This window comes from Balaenoptera borealis (assembly GCF_965194805.1).
Source record: "Balaenoptera borealis genome assembly, chromosome: 13".
NCBI lineage: Eukaryota > Metazoa > Chordata > Mammalia > Artiodactyla > Balaenopteridae > Balaenoptera > Balaenoptera borealis.
In genome coordinates this window covers 63,166,659-63,182,486 of record NC_138870.1, presented here as the reverse complement: position 1 = coordinate 63,182,486, position 15,828 = coordinate 63,166,659, and the positions used below count along the sequence as shown (strand labels likewise).

General features: G+C 41.5%; 2 protein-coding genes across 6 annotated transcripts in view; one reads left to right on the top strand and one right to left on the bottom strand.

Moving 5' to 3' along the window:
* The window catches only part of LOC309608722 (uncharacterized protein), a gene marked incomplete at its 5' end in the record, with an annotated part of 30,259 nt that extends 19,086 nt beyond the window's left edge, over nucleotides 1-11,173 (bottom strand). The window contains one exon of the mRNA XM_082349147.1: nucleotides 10,695-11,173. Within this exon, the coding sequence (XP_082205273.1) occupies nucleotides 10,695-11,173 (479 nt within the window). The remainder of the gene's footprint in view (nucleotides 1-10,694) is intronic.
* KCNC2 (potassium voltage-gated channel subfamily C member 2) overlaps nucleotides 10,336-15,828 on the top strand; it is a 198,205-nt gene continuing 192,712 nt past the window's right edge. For 3 of the 5 annotated variants that reach the window (XM_082351637.1, XM_082351636.1, XM_082351638.1), the window contains exons 1-2: nucleotides 10,338-11,104; nucleotides 12,264-12,963. In XM_082351637.1, coding sequence (XP_082207763.1) covers nucleotides 12,283-12,963 — 681 coding nt within the window. In that variant the 5' untranslated portion in view covers nucleotides 10,338-11,104; nucleotides 12,264-12,282. Of the gene's footprint in view, nucleotides 11,105-12,263; nucleotides 12,964-15,828 lie in introns of all 5 variants that reach the window. The other 2 variants (XM_082351639.1, XM_082351635.1) reach the window with 2 other exon arrangements.

Below are 15,828 nucleotides of genomic sequence, written 5' to 3'. Positions count from 1 at the left end.
AAGAAATAGTATTTGAATGAACAAAAATGCATAAGCATTTGTTTCATACTGGACATTTTCTCTATCCTTCATACATTGTTGCTGTTGCTCAGGGTATGGGAGTAAAACAAAACAGGAAGATGGTAATTGACACAGTTAATGGGAGGAAGATTGAGGGGTTTTAGGGCTGAATATTCTGCTCTATCATCCCCACTTTTTAAAGCCTGGATTCTAACTTATTTCTTCTATTTATAATTACAACTTCCCCAAACCTATTAGGTGAAGGACAAGAAAAAAAGGGGTACATGATTAGACTGTGAATCATTTTGCTTTTCATAAAACCACAAAGATTCAAGGAGGGGGAAAAAAAAAGTCAGGAAAAAAATAAAGTCATGGGCTTCCCTGGTGGCGCAGTGGTTGAGAGTCTGCCTGCCAGTGCAGGGGACACGGGTTCGAGCCCTGGTCTGGGAGGATCCCACATGCCGCGGAGCAACTGGGCCCGTGAGCCACAACTACTGAGCCTGCGCGTCTGGAGCCTGTGCTCCGCAACAAGAGAGACCGCGATAGCGAGAGGCCCGCGCACCGCGATGAGGAGTGGCCCCGCGCTTGCCGCAACTGGAGAAAGCCCTTGCACAGAAACGAAGACCCAACACAGCCATAAATAAATGGATAAATAAATAAATAACTTAGGATTTCGTTCTATAAATAAATAAATAAATAAATAAATAAATAAATAAATAATAAAGTCATAAGTAATTGCAGTATCTCACTGCCCGCAAAAGAGGGTTCTCTTTTTCCTTTTGACCTCTCTGCTGCACACCCTGCATCACATTAAGAAAAGTGACATGCTTCCCTGGATTCTGGGTGACTGATGCAGGAGGTAACTATGTCAAGACAGTTTCCATGTGATGATGAGTCTGAGCAGAGACTTGCATGACATAAAGAGCAATCCAGGAAGAGATCCATAAGAATAGCAATTCAGGCAAAGGAAACAGTAAATTAAATGGTCTCAAGATAGGAACTAGTTTTAGTACATTATGGAATAGAAACAAAACTACTAGGACTGGAGCTTAACGTTAGGTTTGCAACATCACAGGAATCCTTATAGTTTCTACCATGATCTATTGGATTTATTGCTTTTGAAGCTCTGAGCTTCAATGTAAAGTGTATGACTCCCCTGGGCTGCTATACTGGAAAAAGTACATGGAGACATCCCATGAAAAGACCCTGAGACTATGTAGATGGCAAACTCTCAGTCAGTCTCAGCAGGTCCAGACCACAGTCATTTCAGTCTTCCCATCTGAGGCCTCAGATATCATGGAGCAAGGATGAGCCATCCTTTGCCATGGTACCTGACCCACAAAACCATTAGAGGTAATAATAAGATGGCTCTGGTTTTAAGCCACAAAGTTTTGGAGCAGTTTGTGATGCAGCTCTAATCGGAACAGAATTTGGTTCTGGAAGTGTAGCACTGCTGCCCAAAGCATTTTCCATTGGCTTTGGGACCCAGTGGTAGACCAAAGCTGAAAGGGTCTCAAGGAGACTGTTAGTGGAAGCTGGAAATAACCTTGAGGAAACCATTGGCGAGGGCTTGAAGGAAGGTGAGGAAAATGTTACTGGAGATTGCAAACAGAGGATTCTTGTTATGTAGTGGCAGAAAGTTTGACAGTACTGTTGCCTACGGTCACATGAGAAATAGAAAGGAAACCTAATGAACTCATAGATCTGGCAGGGGAGATTTTCAGGCAGAATGTACAAAGTGACAACTGGCTTCTTTTTGCTGCCTGTGATAAAATAGGAGAAGAAGAGATGCACCAAAGAAGAAGCCTCTAAATTTTTGAGCAGAATTTAGAGAAATTACATGAACCAGAACCTGCTGGATTTGAAAGTAAAACTATTTCTTTTCTCAATCTTTCCCAGCAAAAGAATACCAAAGTAAGAAATCAAATTCAGATAGGGCTGTAAGATCCTTTGTTAAAATCACCAAAAGATATAAGTTGGTATGTCTCATAGATACTTTCAGTTAGACAAAAGCCATCTAAGGAATTTAAGGGCATGCCACATAGGTCTTCCCTGTTAAAACAATAGAACTCCTAAGACTGTGCAGGGTTTTGTATCCTAGCAGCCTCACAGGGAACCCAAGATTTAGATGGGCTTTGAGAAAAAATATATGAATGTATCTTTTGTTTAATGGAATAGATAGTAATTTGATGCACAAAGATTTAAAAAGAATTATATTAGATTGGACTAAAAGGGGCAGGGAAAGTTCAAAATGAAAAGAGGCTTTTGGATTCTAACCTGCTTCAGATAAGAAGCAGGCTGAGAAGCATCCTTATATTTTGGAAGATTTTCTCTTCTTATGTTTTGAATATAGATGACATATTAGAATAGGACATTAATTGAAAAATAGTGTCACTAAGTTAATTTTAAAATTAGAAGGACATTGATCTATAAACTTCTGAGTACCCATTAAAAACCTTTTACTTTGTAAACGTATTGTATATTATGGGTTTTGTAATTTTCCAAGGAAATAATACATTTAGAATTCTTAAGAAAAGGAAGCAGAGCTGAGAGCACTAGGATTACACTGTGACTGAATAAGATTGAATCATCAGAAATCCAATGGGAAAAGAATCCAATATCTAAAATTCTCAGTTGTAGAAACTCAAACTCATAAAGAGCAATTTCCTCCACATGGCTTGCAGCATTCAATAAAATTCAACACAAATATTATTGAAAAAGACAACCTTTGCAGGCAAAACACCTGGATTCAAGTCTTATTTCCTCCAATTACTAGAGGTTTGATTTCAGGCAATTTTAATAACCTTTCTATACCTACATGCCTTTACCTCTAAAATGGGAATAGTCATTATCTTTAAAATGGGAATAATCATAGTACATATACTAAAGGATTGTTGTGAGAATTAAATGGAGGAATAAATGTAAATCATTTAACCCAGAATCCGGAAGATGGTAGTTACACAATAATATAATTATAATCATCAAATGCAATATAGTCACCATTGAAGTTATTTCATCATCATTATCATCTTCATTATCTTAATCATTGATCATTGTAAAGCAGACATGAACCTGGGCACTGGGGATATAATTGTAGCCAAGAAAGCCTTGATTTCAGCCCTTACAGTCTAGCATGGGAGATAAGCAATTAAGCAAGTAATTGCAATTCTGACTTCTAAGTGTCCCGATAGAGAAAATAAAGCATGCTATGTGCATATGCATAGTACTGAATCCACAGAACACAACATATTTTAGAGCACTGAGGAAGCCTGCGAGGAGATAATAATGTTTAAACTGAGATCTGAAGGTTGAGTAGCAGTTAGACATGTGAGGAGAGATGGGAAGGTTCTAAAAAAAAGAACGGTACCTGAGAATATCCTGAGGTAGTTCGAAGAAGGAGAAAGCATCAGAAAGAAATGACCCAGGTGAGATGGACAGGGACATCTTAAGGAACTTGGGTTTATCCTAAGCCCAGGAAATAGCCATTGGTAAGTAATAAAATAGGGCAGGGCATCATGAGTGTCTTTATTCTCTGAAAGACCATTTTGACTGCAATAAGCAGAATAGATTTTTTTTTTTTTTTTGTTATCAATACTGAGGGCAGAGAGCTCTGTTAGGGAGCTGTGGATATTATGCAGATAACACATGTTGACTGCCTGGACAGTTAAGAATGGAAGGAAGTGAGCAGACATGAAAGCTGCTTAGGAGAAAGAATTTTTTGAACATGGTGACAGATGTCACCATGTTGGATGTGAGATAGAAAGGGATTGAGTCATGAATGTTTATTTTCCAAGTTTTTAGCTTGAGAATATCAATACCACTCATAGATTTCAGGAGGAAGTTGAAAAAGCTGAATTGGGGATTGAAGATAATGGATGATGAGTTTAGTTCTAGGTGTTCTGTTTGCAAGGCCTTTGGGACAATTATTTTTTATTTTTATTTTTAGTTATTGTCCTCAACTATGCTTTCTAAGTTGGTTCTACTGCCTAATGCTTTTTTTTTGGTCATTGCCTAAAAGGGGACAAAATAATTGAAATGACTACTAGTAAAAGCAGAAAGTATTGTCTTTAGGGTTAGGGAAGACTATGTATTGTGAGTATTCTCTTGGTTTAATATTTCATTAATAAATGTGTCACCCATCACAGTAATGAAACGAAATCAACTAAAGATGCTCTTAAATCTATTTAACTAAATGTCCAAATTTAATTATGGCAATAAAAAAAGATTCAGGACATTCAGAGAATACTGGACTTTTAAAAGATTATATATCATACTATGGAGTTAAAATTGATGCGTGTTTTTTTTTTTTTTCTTGACAGAAATTTGAAAAGTGTTTTATATCTCTTGGAAACAATTAACTGTGTGTTTCAGTATGGGGCTTAACATTTTCTCTGAGAGGTTATTTTGTCATGCTAATTCATATGGAGTATTAAACTATTTTTCACCTCTGTTCCCCAAATTGCATGATATTCTATGCTATCCCATAGTTCCATTTCTTTAAAAAAAGAATAAAAATAAATTGAAAAGCAGGTTTCCATGCTCTGGTTAAAGAAGAATTTCAATAATATTTGTCTCTGTCTGGTTGCTTTTTAGAACTGCTCCTTTGCCCTGATATTATTTTCACTTCACTCAATTCTGTTTGAAACCTGCATATGGTAGCTTTTCAGAAGCCTGCTTTTCTACCTGTCTAGCTCTATTTCTAAATAATGAAGCTAAAATGGTGTGCTTATATTTGCTTTGGTCTTATTGCAAGTCTCTTTCAGCTTTCCTCATTCTTTGAGCTCATAATTTTATTTCCTGGGGAAACCCACCAGATTATTTCTGACCTTTTGCAAAACAATATTTGTGACTCATGGTTTCCATTCTTCTCCTCTTGTATTAAATAAATCCAAACAAAGTCCTTCTTAAAAATCTGGTTTACTTCCCTACTTTGATTTCTGCTTTTTTTTCAATATGCTGTTTTTTAAACAGAAGGAAGAGATACAGCTCTGAGATATTGTGATAATGGGTTTTCAATTCACTAAACAATTGGTATACTTCAAATTTGGTATTTATTTTTTGTTATGTCTATTTTCTTCTATTTCCTATTCAAATCATGGTTCTACATATATTCAAATCATGGCTCTACTATTTATTCTCTGACTAGGACACAAGCATTGAGATTAAATGCCTGTGTGTTTGAAAGTTACCATCTGTGTCTTATTAGTCACGTGACACTGGGCAAGTTATTTTAAAATTACAGAATCTCAGTCTCCTTATCAGTAAAATGCTGGTAAAATCATAGGTTGAGGATCAAATGAGTTACATCTAAAGCTCTCGGCCTTTTATTTTGCTCTGAAGTACTTAAAAATGTTTTGACTACTGCAGTTGCTAATAATTCTTTTTCCTTAATCACTCTGACAATCCCTGGCCTAATGTGAAGAAAACAAGTATTTCAACACTCGCTTCTTAGGCTTACTGTAATAATAATAAAATAATACATATGTATGTCTATAGCTTGTCCTTAATAAATGTTAGTTCTCTTCCTGTTCCACTCCTCTCTAATATATTCTGCAGGTGCAATGTTCAGCTAATTTCTTGTTACATATTTATAAACATTCACTTCCATACAGCTTCCCATGGACATTTCATAAAGTGTAGGATGCTTTTTAAAAACACAGATTTCCAACTGCAGAAACTGGTGCAGACCAAACCAACTGAATCAAAATCTCAGGGTGGAGACTTGCATTTTAAAAGGCTTCTTAGGGGAGTCTGATGCACTTTAAAGCATAGAACTCTCCAGCCTGGAGAGAGGGAGAACATGTAAAGAGAGGGAATCTGTAAATGTATACAACGTAGTAGAGTAAGTCATACAGATATGAAATAATTAGCAGGAGAAGGCAGGAAAGTACTAAAAATACAGATTATAAAATTTTAATGAAATATCTTATCTAGCATCCATGACCTATTGAGGAACAAGGACAATAGGAAGTAAAGTGCACTTTATTGGTATCTGCCAATAATTTAACCCTTAGTAGTAAAACAGTTGGTTACTCAAGGAGAAACTACTGCATATTGACCATTTTGTAAGTTAAAATGACATCAAGTAGTGCAGCGTGAATAACGGGCTGTTCCATTTACCAAAGCTTACCTATCTATCTATCTATCTATCGTCTAACTATCATCATCTATTTAATGAATGGTTGGCGCAGAGGACTATGACCCAGAATTTTTCATAACGAGAAGGCTATTTTCAACTCTTGCTTTTAATGCTCACCAGTCAACATGATCCTATATTAGTGGGAAATTTTTCTCATCCTTCAATCTAAATGCCTTTTCTTAGCACTCTTGCATATTAATTTTATAAGCATACAGTAAGCTCAAATTGGCTAAATGTCTATGTTGTTATGCTGAGTATTTATGCAGAGCCTCTGGCTCTTGATAACCAATGCAAATATGTATTTCTTACAAATTAAACGACCAAGTTGTAAAACTAGTAACCCATGAATTCTTTGTATTTAGGTCTATCTTATCATAATTGTCACAAGTAACTATGTTGGGTAGTAAAAAAAAAAAAGTGTCATTAAAAGATGGTTAATACATATATTTTTAAATTAAAATAATTTGATAAGAATACAGACATATTGCAAGGATTCTAGAGTTTTGGTTTCATTGTATCTTTATGGGCTATTCAGTATTTGAGCTAGTTTTGACCTGTCAACAAGGCAGTGTGCTATAACAGATAAGAGTTAGGATTGCCATCAGAAAATATGGGTTATGGTCCTGCTTCTGCCAATTAGTAACTATGTGATTTTGGGGTGAGACTTCTTCCTCATTTGACAGGAAAGTTACTATTCATAGATGCTTAAAATATGCCAGAAACTTTTTAAGTGTTTTATTGGCCTTATGCCATTTAATTCCCATAGTAACTAGAGTGTCATCTTCCTCATTCTATAGAAGACAAAATTGAGGCTCAAGGAGATGGGTAATTTTCTCTAGGTCCGACATCTAGTGAGTGACACTCAGAAGATAAACTCCATTTTATCTGTCTCCAAGGCCTGTGGAATTAACCACCGTAAAATATTACCTCTCAAAAAGTTATAGTTTAAGAAAATATATATCATATATTGTTAGGTGTTTTAGAATTCACAATACATGATATAAATATTAGTTATTGTTAAGAGGTCAGGTAAGTAGGCTCCTGTTTTTTACTTTTCAGATGAAGGGAACTTAGAGGATGAATCAGCTTGTATAAAAAACCATTCCAAAACTTAGTAGTCTCTACATAGTCTTTTCTTTAGTTCTTGATTCTGTGGGTCAGTGCATCCGGGCTAGGTTCAGCTGTACAGCTCTTCTGGACACATGCATAAGGGCAAGGCAGTTCTACTTCTGGAGATTAGCTGGGTATCCTCCAGGGGCAGAGATGAGAAGTTTTAGCTGTTGGTGCGGGGTGCTTTATATCTTTTAGGGGTTTATTTCTTTTAAATCCTTATTGTATTATGTCCTCTTACTTGTTTTCTAGTACTATTTTTTTTTGTACCAAAGACGTGTGTGTGTGTGTGTGTGTGTGTGTGTGTGTGTGTGTGTGTGTGTGGGTGGCCGGGGGTGGGGGGGGGCTGGTATATATGTCTCTCATCATCAAGCAGGCCAGCTAAGGCTTGTTCTCGTAGCACTAGGGTAGGGTTCCAAGAAAGAGAGAGAGCAGAAGCACACAAGACCTTCTGAAGCCAAGGCTTTGAACTGGTACAAAATCACTTGCACTTTTTCTATAGGCCAAAGCAAGTTACAAAGCCTGTATAGATTCAAGGGCTGGAGAAACAGACTTTATGGGAGAAGATGCAAAATCACATTACAAAGGGGCATACCTAAAGGAGGGGATGGGAACTTCTGGCCATCTTAAAAATTTACTGCAGAGAAATTTTGCTTATGAATATATTGCTTTCTGAAGGTGAATAATATTTAAATAATCATTATACTGGACTTTAAAAGAGTTAATTTGTTAAGGTGTTAAAATTTGACAAGTATGTCATTCTGACAGTCACAATGTGGCTTTATGAGATCAATCCACATTTCTGGTGGTGATGTAGCACAGTTTCTGTAGCCTTCTGTGATGCTGACTCAAGGATATAAAGGAAGCAGTATTTCAATTGCTTCTCTGCCAGAGGTAATGTCCATACAGTCTTTTAAATCCTTGCTCTACACAGCCAACAAAGGAAACCACAACTGTTTTTTCCTCCTCAGTTTTCCATTGCCATCTTTCAAAGATTTGCTTCCCTGCCATCCCACACACTTTTATGTGTCTTTTACAGCAGGATCAGTGGAGTTAGTTAGCTGGAGGGGTTTTCTGTTCTCTCCTGTCTTATATAATGAAACCTGGATATTTGTCTTAGGATCTTCCCCTCTTATAATGACCAGAAACAAAAATGCGAGACTTATTTCGTTAATTGTTTCATTTATCAATTCTCCATTGATAAGGACATCTCACCCTTTTACCTTCCCACATCCTTATTTTCAAATTTATCCAAAATCTTCTCTAATTTCACAAGAAAATTCTGAATTCTTCTAAAAGATGATCCTTTTGCCAATGTGATTATTTCCAGAGAGCTTATATAACCTCAACTCAACTCATTAGATCTTTGTTTTCTCCTTTCCCCCCATGAGTCCTTTGCATCATTTTTCACTTTTCTTTTGGTTTCTATATAGAGCCTTTATAATACAAACTTAACATTATCAAGCTAAAAGCTTTCATTATTGATTCCTGCCATCTGTAGGAGTTAACTTTCTGGAAGTCTTGTAATTTAGTGTAAGTATTTCCTCCATTTAAATTAACAGGAGTAATTTATGTAAAGCATTTTGCACATAGTAAGCTCTCACTAAGTGCTATCTATTATTATAAATGCTGCTGCTACTACACTTACTATTACTAATTTTATAGCAAACCATATGCCTTTTTCTCCCTATTGAATTTACATTAAGCTATATAAGGAACTATCTAGACAATATGAGAATGCATGTTAGAATCTGAACATAATTTTTCTTTGTAAATTTGCTGGCAATTGAATTTACTATCACTGTTACTTTTAGAAATGCCTCAGTGACTGTGCAAAACTAGAATCATTCCCTCAGTATTTAAGCTTTACATTTTTTTTGCATGTTAGTAAAGTTTATATTTTCACAAAGCTAGGTAGGTTACTATTACACATTTACTGTCATATTGTTAGTAAATTTCTTATAAATGTACACTTACCATATTTTCTTACATTAGTTTCCTAGACATTAGTGGCCTTCCAAAGACCTTTTAGTTCTTCACTTTGTTTAGTTATTTACTGTCATAACAGGTGGGAGTTTTCTTTAGTGAATTGTTTATATTTAATTGCCTGCCTTGCAGCCCTCTATATTGCTAAAACTTTTTTGTTAGTAACTCATAACTCTTGCTCTTTCCATAATGTCAATATCAGTATCTGTTTTTCAAAGAGACTTCCTCTTACATACAACCTGGTGTTTTACCTACTCCATGGACTTCAAGTTCAAGCCTATCAAACTATCTCCATGGACTATGGTCTCTCCCTTCCTTCCTTTCTTTTCTTTCTAGAAATACACACACAGACACAGAAACACATAATCCATTGGTGGTAAGGTCTGATATGGCTTGCTCTGTGTCTCAGCCTTCTCCTCAAGCCTCCCCTACCCCCAAAAAGAGAGTCCTGACCTCCAGTACCTCAAAATGTCATCTTATTTGGAGATAGGGTCTTTACAGAGGTGTCAAGTTAAAATGAAATTATTAAGGTGGTACCTAATCCTATATGACTAGTGTTCGTATATAAAGGAGAAATTTGTTCACAGAGACAGGCACGCATAAAGGGAAAATGATGTAAAGAGACACAGAGAGAAGATGGCCATCTATAAGCCAAGGAGAAAGGCCTTGAAGAGGTCCATTTCTCACAGCCCTGAGAAGGAACCAACCCTGACAACACCTTAATCTGGAACTTCTAGCTTCCAGAACTGTGAGATAATAAATTTCTGCTGTTTAAACAATCCAGTTTGTGGTGCTTTGTTATGACAGCCCTAGCCAACTACTACAAGGTGCAATAAAAATTTGAGAAAGGGAGAAATTGGCTAAAGAGATCATTGCTTTGTTACTTGGATATCTGTAGCTTGTCTTTTTAGCTTCTGATAAACCTGAATGTTTACTTGCTAGAGCATTATGTTCCTGGAATAAACTTTTAAAACTTGTTTTGTTTTATATAACCATGATGTGGTGACTGGAGACCTACATTTCACTGAAAAGAGCAAGCCAGAGCCATAGATAAGACGCGAGAAACCGGACACACTTGTCACCTGTAAGTAGAGCTCTCTCCCTTCAGCTGCCATTAAGAAAAAAAAAAATGCAATTTGTCTTAGATTTTCTCTCTCACTTGTTGGGAGGGGTGCGGCAGCGGGAAGAGAAAGGGTGTAGACAGTGGGGTGTAAATAAGGCAGACAGACGCTCCAGAGAGGGTGGGAATAGAGCTTCACTGAAGAAAAATAGATGAACCTGGTTGGTACAACAGAGCTTCCCCAGGTCCACCCACCACCCACCACCCACCGTTCCCCGAGCTCTGGGCTCTGGCGGCGGGGGCTGACGGCGAGCGGCGGGGAAGGGCCAGCTCCAGCCTCGGCTGCTTAGCGGGGAGAAGCGAGACCTGCAGGTCCAAGTCGGAGCCGGGTGGTCTCACCTTCGAGTGGGTGAGCTCTCCGGACCTCGGGTCAGCTCCGCGGCAGCCAAGGCCGGCCGCTCTGCCGGCTCCCGGCGGGGTCGCGGAGCGTCGGCTGGACCCGCCCCGAGCTCCATGGTCCGCCCGGCCCCGCGCGATGGTGACTCTGGGCGCCGAGGTCGGCGCGGAGCGAGCCCCCAGCAGCTCGCACAATGAGGGCGGGCGGCGCGGCGCGCGGCCGGCGGGGGCTGTCTCCGCGAGCCCAGCGCCACGGGAAGCGGCCCAGCCACCTGAACCCGAAAAACGCCAACAAGTAGTTTCTCGTTGGAGAGGGGCGGCTCGGCTGGGTGTCGGGACTCCGTCCGGCTGCCCGGAGCACCTCGTCCACTCGGACACCATAGCAGAACCACTTTTCTCTCGGTCTCGTTAAGGTACCTAGAGGCGGGAGGGCAAGGGGCTGATTTGCCGGGAAGGGCGTGCTGACCCTGCAAGGCAGGCATCCCCGCTCCGTTCCGCACTAGGATTGGAGAGGTGAAGCCCAGGGGAGAGGTGGCTGGGAGATCGGAAACGGGGACACTGTCAGCCAGGACTCCCAGCTCGGGGATGCAGGGGGTGTGCCTCCAGCAGCTTTTCCCCGGGCCTCGCTCCTCCTAGAAAGCACCCCTCCGCCCGCAAGACATTTGTTTTTCTTGGGAAAGGGGGATGGGGTGGGATGCACTGATCACTTCTGCTCCCCCAAATGGATCCTAGTCAGTCGTTTCCTTTCCCAAGTAATAATAATTTCAACAACAGCAGTAATGTGAAAAGGAAATTGGATCAGGAAATTTGGGAGAGGTCTCCTTGGTGAAAGGCACCAGCGGGGACGTTTTTTTTGCTCTGACTTCCGCGTTCAGTCTATTTGCCTGGCCCGGGAAGGGGAGTAGAGGTTGCGCAAGGGGCACTTCCCGCGAGCCAAGCAACAGCGGGCTCTCCAGAGTTCACCGAGGGCTCGCGTTTAGTGGGGGCTCGCCGCCCAGCCTGGGGGTCTCTCACCCAACACTGCCAAGTTGCCTGGGCAGAGAGAACTCCCTGCCTAAGGGAACAGCCTCCCGGAGAGGGTAGGAGGGAGAGGGTCTCGGAATATGAGGGAGGAAAGGGACGGGGCACGGGAAGAGGACGGGGGTGGGGAGAGGGGGAGGGGAGGACTTAGTAGGGAAAGATAAGGGGTTTGGGGAGAGAGAGAGAGGGGGAGAGTTAGGGGCTGGGAACAGGTTAGACTTGAGGGAGGACAGAGAGGAGAGAGGGTGAAGGGTGAAAAGACGAAGGAGACAGAGCAGAGGGAGAAAGGTGTGAGGCGGGTGAAAGGTGTCAAGGAAGGTCAAGGAAGATTCGGACTGCTATCTCCTCAGTTCTCTAGAAACCTGGGAAAGGTATGATGCTTGAGGCGGGGACAGGGCTGGGCGCCAAACTCATCCTGGGAGGGCCCTTTGCCCCTCGCCTTTCTGTCAACCCTGCATCTTGGGACTCTCGGGCTGGGAGTGGGGGTGGGAGTCACAGCGCGGCTCCGCCGGCCGAGATCTTTAACTTGGCGCTGTGTTCGCCTCCCCCCAGTCATGTCTAAGGCACAGAGATGGGCAAGATCGAGAACAACGAGAGGGTGATCCTCAATGTCGGGGGCACCCGGCACGAAACCTACCGCAGCACCCTCAAGACCCTGCCCGGGACGCGCCTGGCCCTTCTCGCCGCCTCCGAGCCCCAGGGCGACTGCCTGAAGGCGGCGGGCGACAAGCTGCAGCCGTCGCCCCCTCCGCTGTCGCCGCCGCCGCGACCGCCCCCTCTGTCCCCCGGGCCGGGCGGCTGCTTCGAGGGCGGCGCGGGCAACTGCAGCGCCCGCGGCGGCGGCGACCACCTCCGGGGCAGCCGCGAGTTCTTCTTCGACCGGCACCCGGGCGTCTTCGCCTATGTGCTCAACTACTACCGCACCGGCAAGCTGCACTGCCCCGCCGACGTGTGCGGGCCGCTGTTCGAGGAGGAGCTGGCCTTCTGGGGCATCGACGAGACCGACGTGGAGCCCTGCTGCTGGATGACTTACCGGCAACACCGCGACGCCGAAGAGGCGCTCGACATCTTCGAGACCCCCGACCTCATCGGCGGCGACCCTGGCGACGACGAGGACCTGGCGGCCAAGAGGCTGGGCATCGAGGACGCCGCGGGCCTGGGGGGCCCCGACGGCAAGTCCGGCCGCTGGAGGAGGCTGCAGCCCCGCATGTGGGCCCTCTTTGAGGACCCCTACTCGTCCAGAGCCGCCAGGGTAAGGCCTGAGTCGCCCCCTTCCCTGTTGCGCCAACTTCTCCCAACTCCTTCCGCCACTTCCTGTTCTTTTCCGCCGAGGCCTCTGGGATGGGGGCAGGGGGAGAAGAGAACAGGGTTCCCTAACCAGGAGGCGAGGGGCCCCTCCCGTGCAGGGTAAACTCAGGGACCCTGGCCCCGATCCTCCCTGCTTCCTGCCCCCCGCCCCCCAGCATCCCCCTCCTCTCCTTCTCAACTGCAACTGAGATTTACTTCAGCAGAGGGGACCGAAAGGGCAAATGTCAGCTACTCTGGGCGAGTCTGTCCGGACCCTTGTTCGGAAACCACTATCACACTTCCTGTTGAGTTTCTTTTTCTAACTCTTTTGTTCCAACGTTTTCTTTATAGCTCGGATGGCCCTTCAGGCCTTCTGGTCATCACGATTTGACCTTTCCTGTGAGACTTGACACTGCTGCACACCTGACTCCCCCAGAGCAGTGGCTCCAATTAGGGATCTAATCTGAGGGCAGTAGAGGAGAAATGGAATATATGTCTGTGGTTGGGCCGGGAGAGGGTGTGCCAGGAGGTTCATTTTGTGAAAATCTCCTGAATGTTGTTTGCGCCTGTCTCCTTCCAAGAGAGAGCAGTGCTGGGTTTGCTTGTCCCAGTGAGTTGACGGGATAGCCCCCTGCACAGTGAGTTTTGGAGTCTGATGCCTTTCCCCTTGTGCTGTATCTGTGTTTTCTACAGGTTGAACGCCAATTGGTCACTTTGGTGATCCTGGTTTAGTGGGAGTCTCTAAGTTAAAGACTGGGTAATTTAGATTGTAGGCAACTTTATTATACTCTATAGATTGGGATCCCATCCTCAATTTTTCTTTTCAGTTTTTTGCTTGAGTGACAGTTTAAATTTAGTCCTTGATACCCGCGATTAATTCTTCAAAATCCCAATGAAGAGATTATAAAAGTAGCTAATAATGGTTTCTCTAGTTTTAAAGGAAAGAAAAGAAATATAAATAACCAAAAACTATACAGTATGTGAATGGTTTTTAATTATATGTGAGAACGGAGTACTGTATTTAGTTAAGTCTTTGTAACTGCATGTGTCTGGTTTGCTTCTGACACCCAGAAAAGATTCCCCTTGGGCAGAATGGGAATTCTCCCAGCTTAACTTTGGCTCCATCCTCATTATTGTGTTCCCCTGAATGTCAGAAGTCTCTGCATCTGAGATGTTGTGCAGCTGATAACATGTCAGAAGATGTGCTTCTGATACCACTTTAGAAGTCTGAGGATATGTTTTGTTTTCAATTTGAAATAGAATATCAAAGAGACAATTTAAAGCATCGCTACTTTATGGGATCTGGTATTTAAATGCATACATAAATTCTAGTATGTCCATGTTCTCATATTTGAATGTAGAATTACTAACTTCAACTCTGAAATCTTCCTTTTAAGACCATTCTATAAATTCAGCAAGAATTGGCATTCAGGGGAAAAAAAAGTGCATATTTATTTATTTAAATTAAATCATGGACTCATGACTCTTACCTCTGTTGTTTTGGATTCCAGCTGAGTGCTACAGTGCTCTTTCCACTTGGCAGCTAAAAAGATAATCTGCATTTGTTTTCAGACTCATCCTGTAATTTTCTTATTTTATATGGTATAAAAAAAGACAGGAAGTTTTATTATCTTTCCTCATAATAATAGAATATATTATATTGTAGACCGGGTTGCACAGCAAAAACTTTAAGATGTTCAGTTTTTATTATTGCTATGGTAATTGATTCTATTGATTATTGGTCAATGGTTAGACCATTAAACTGCAAATAGTTTTTTACAAATCTTACTAAGATTTCATTGTAGTAATATTAAGGATTTGACCTGCATCCCTTTTAGGTGAGGAAAAGAACACAGATAGATTAGAGATTAATACAAGGTCAAAGAGCCATTAGAAGTAGAATCAGCTGAGAATCATAGACCTGGAAAATTTCTTTGAGGTCACCTCGTGAGGACCCTGTATTTTGTGGATGAGGAAAATGAAGACTGCAGATGCTCAGTGAGGGCCAAGGTCATACAGCGAGTTATTAGCAGAGCCAAAATTATGCTGGAGGTCTCATGACATCCCCCCCCCCCAGGCCCTTTCCACCACAACCACTGATTATAACTGACTGTCTGCCTTGTGAAATCTCTGCAAATAGTGTTGCTCTTGAGATTTAATGCAGCATAGGACAGTCACTAGAATTCTAACTTTGAAAGGTCATCTATGACATGTGTGTATATATATATATTTTTTTTTCCAGGTCTTTGGCTGCATCTCCCAACATTAGAGTGCAAATATGGGATTCCAGTTTTCTTAAAATGAGCCCTGTTTTAACTTTCCATTTTTATTGACCAGTTGATATGTAATGTTTTCCTTTTTTTTCAGATTGGCTAACATTTGTGGGACTTGTCTTCAAGAAAATCCCTTTTCAAATTATTAGGGGTGGCCTGAAGAATACTCAGAAGTCACCATTCTATTTAAACGTGATTTAATATTTTTATATGGACCCTTTTAGTTCAGGTGATTGACAGACAATGTTATCTGACTAATTTGATAAATAGAATTACATTGGGAGGTCACTGGATGAAATTATATTTTGCATGGACATGATTCTAGGAGACATAAAATCTATTATCAAGTGGTTTGTTTCAGCTGTGGTCTTACTGCCACAAGTCTCATTCTTAATAGAAGTATTTAACTTTTATAAGCCCTCTTACTTTTCATTTTACATTAGTTCATCTTTTATTGATATACTTGAGATGAACAATTTTAACTGTCCAAATTCTATTTTCAATTTGTTATACCTGTTTCAACATTGTCCTTATCCTTTCCCAACATTGAGGAGATT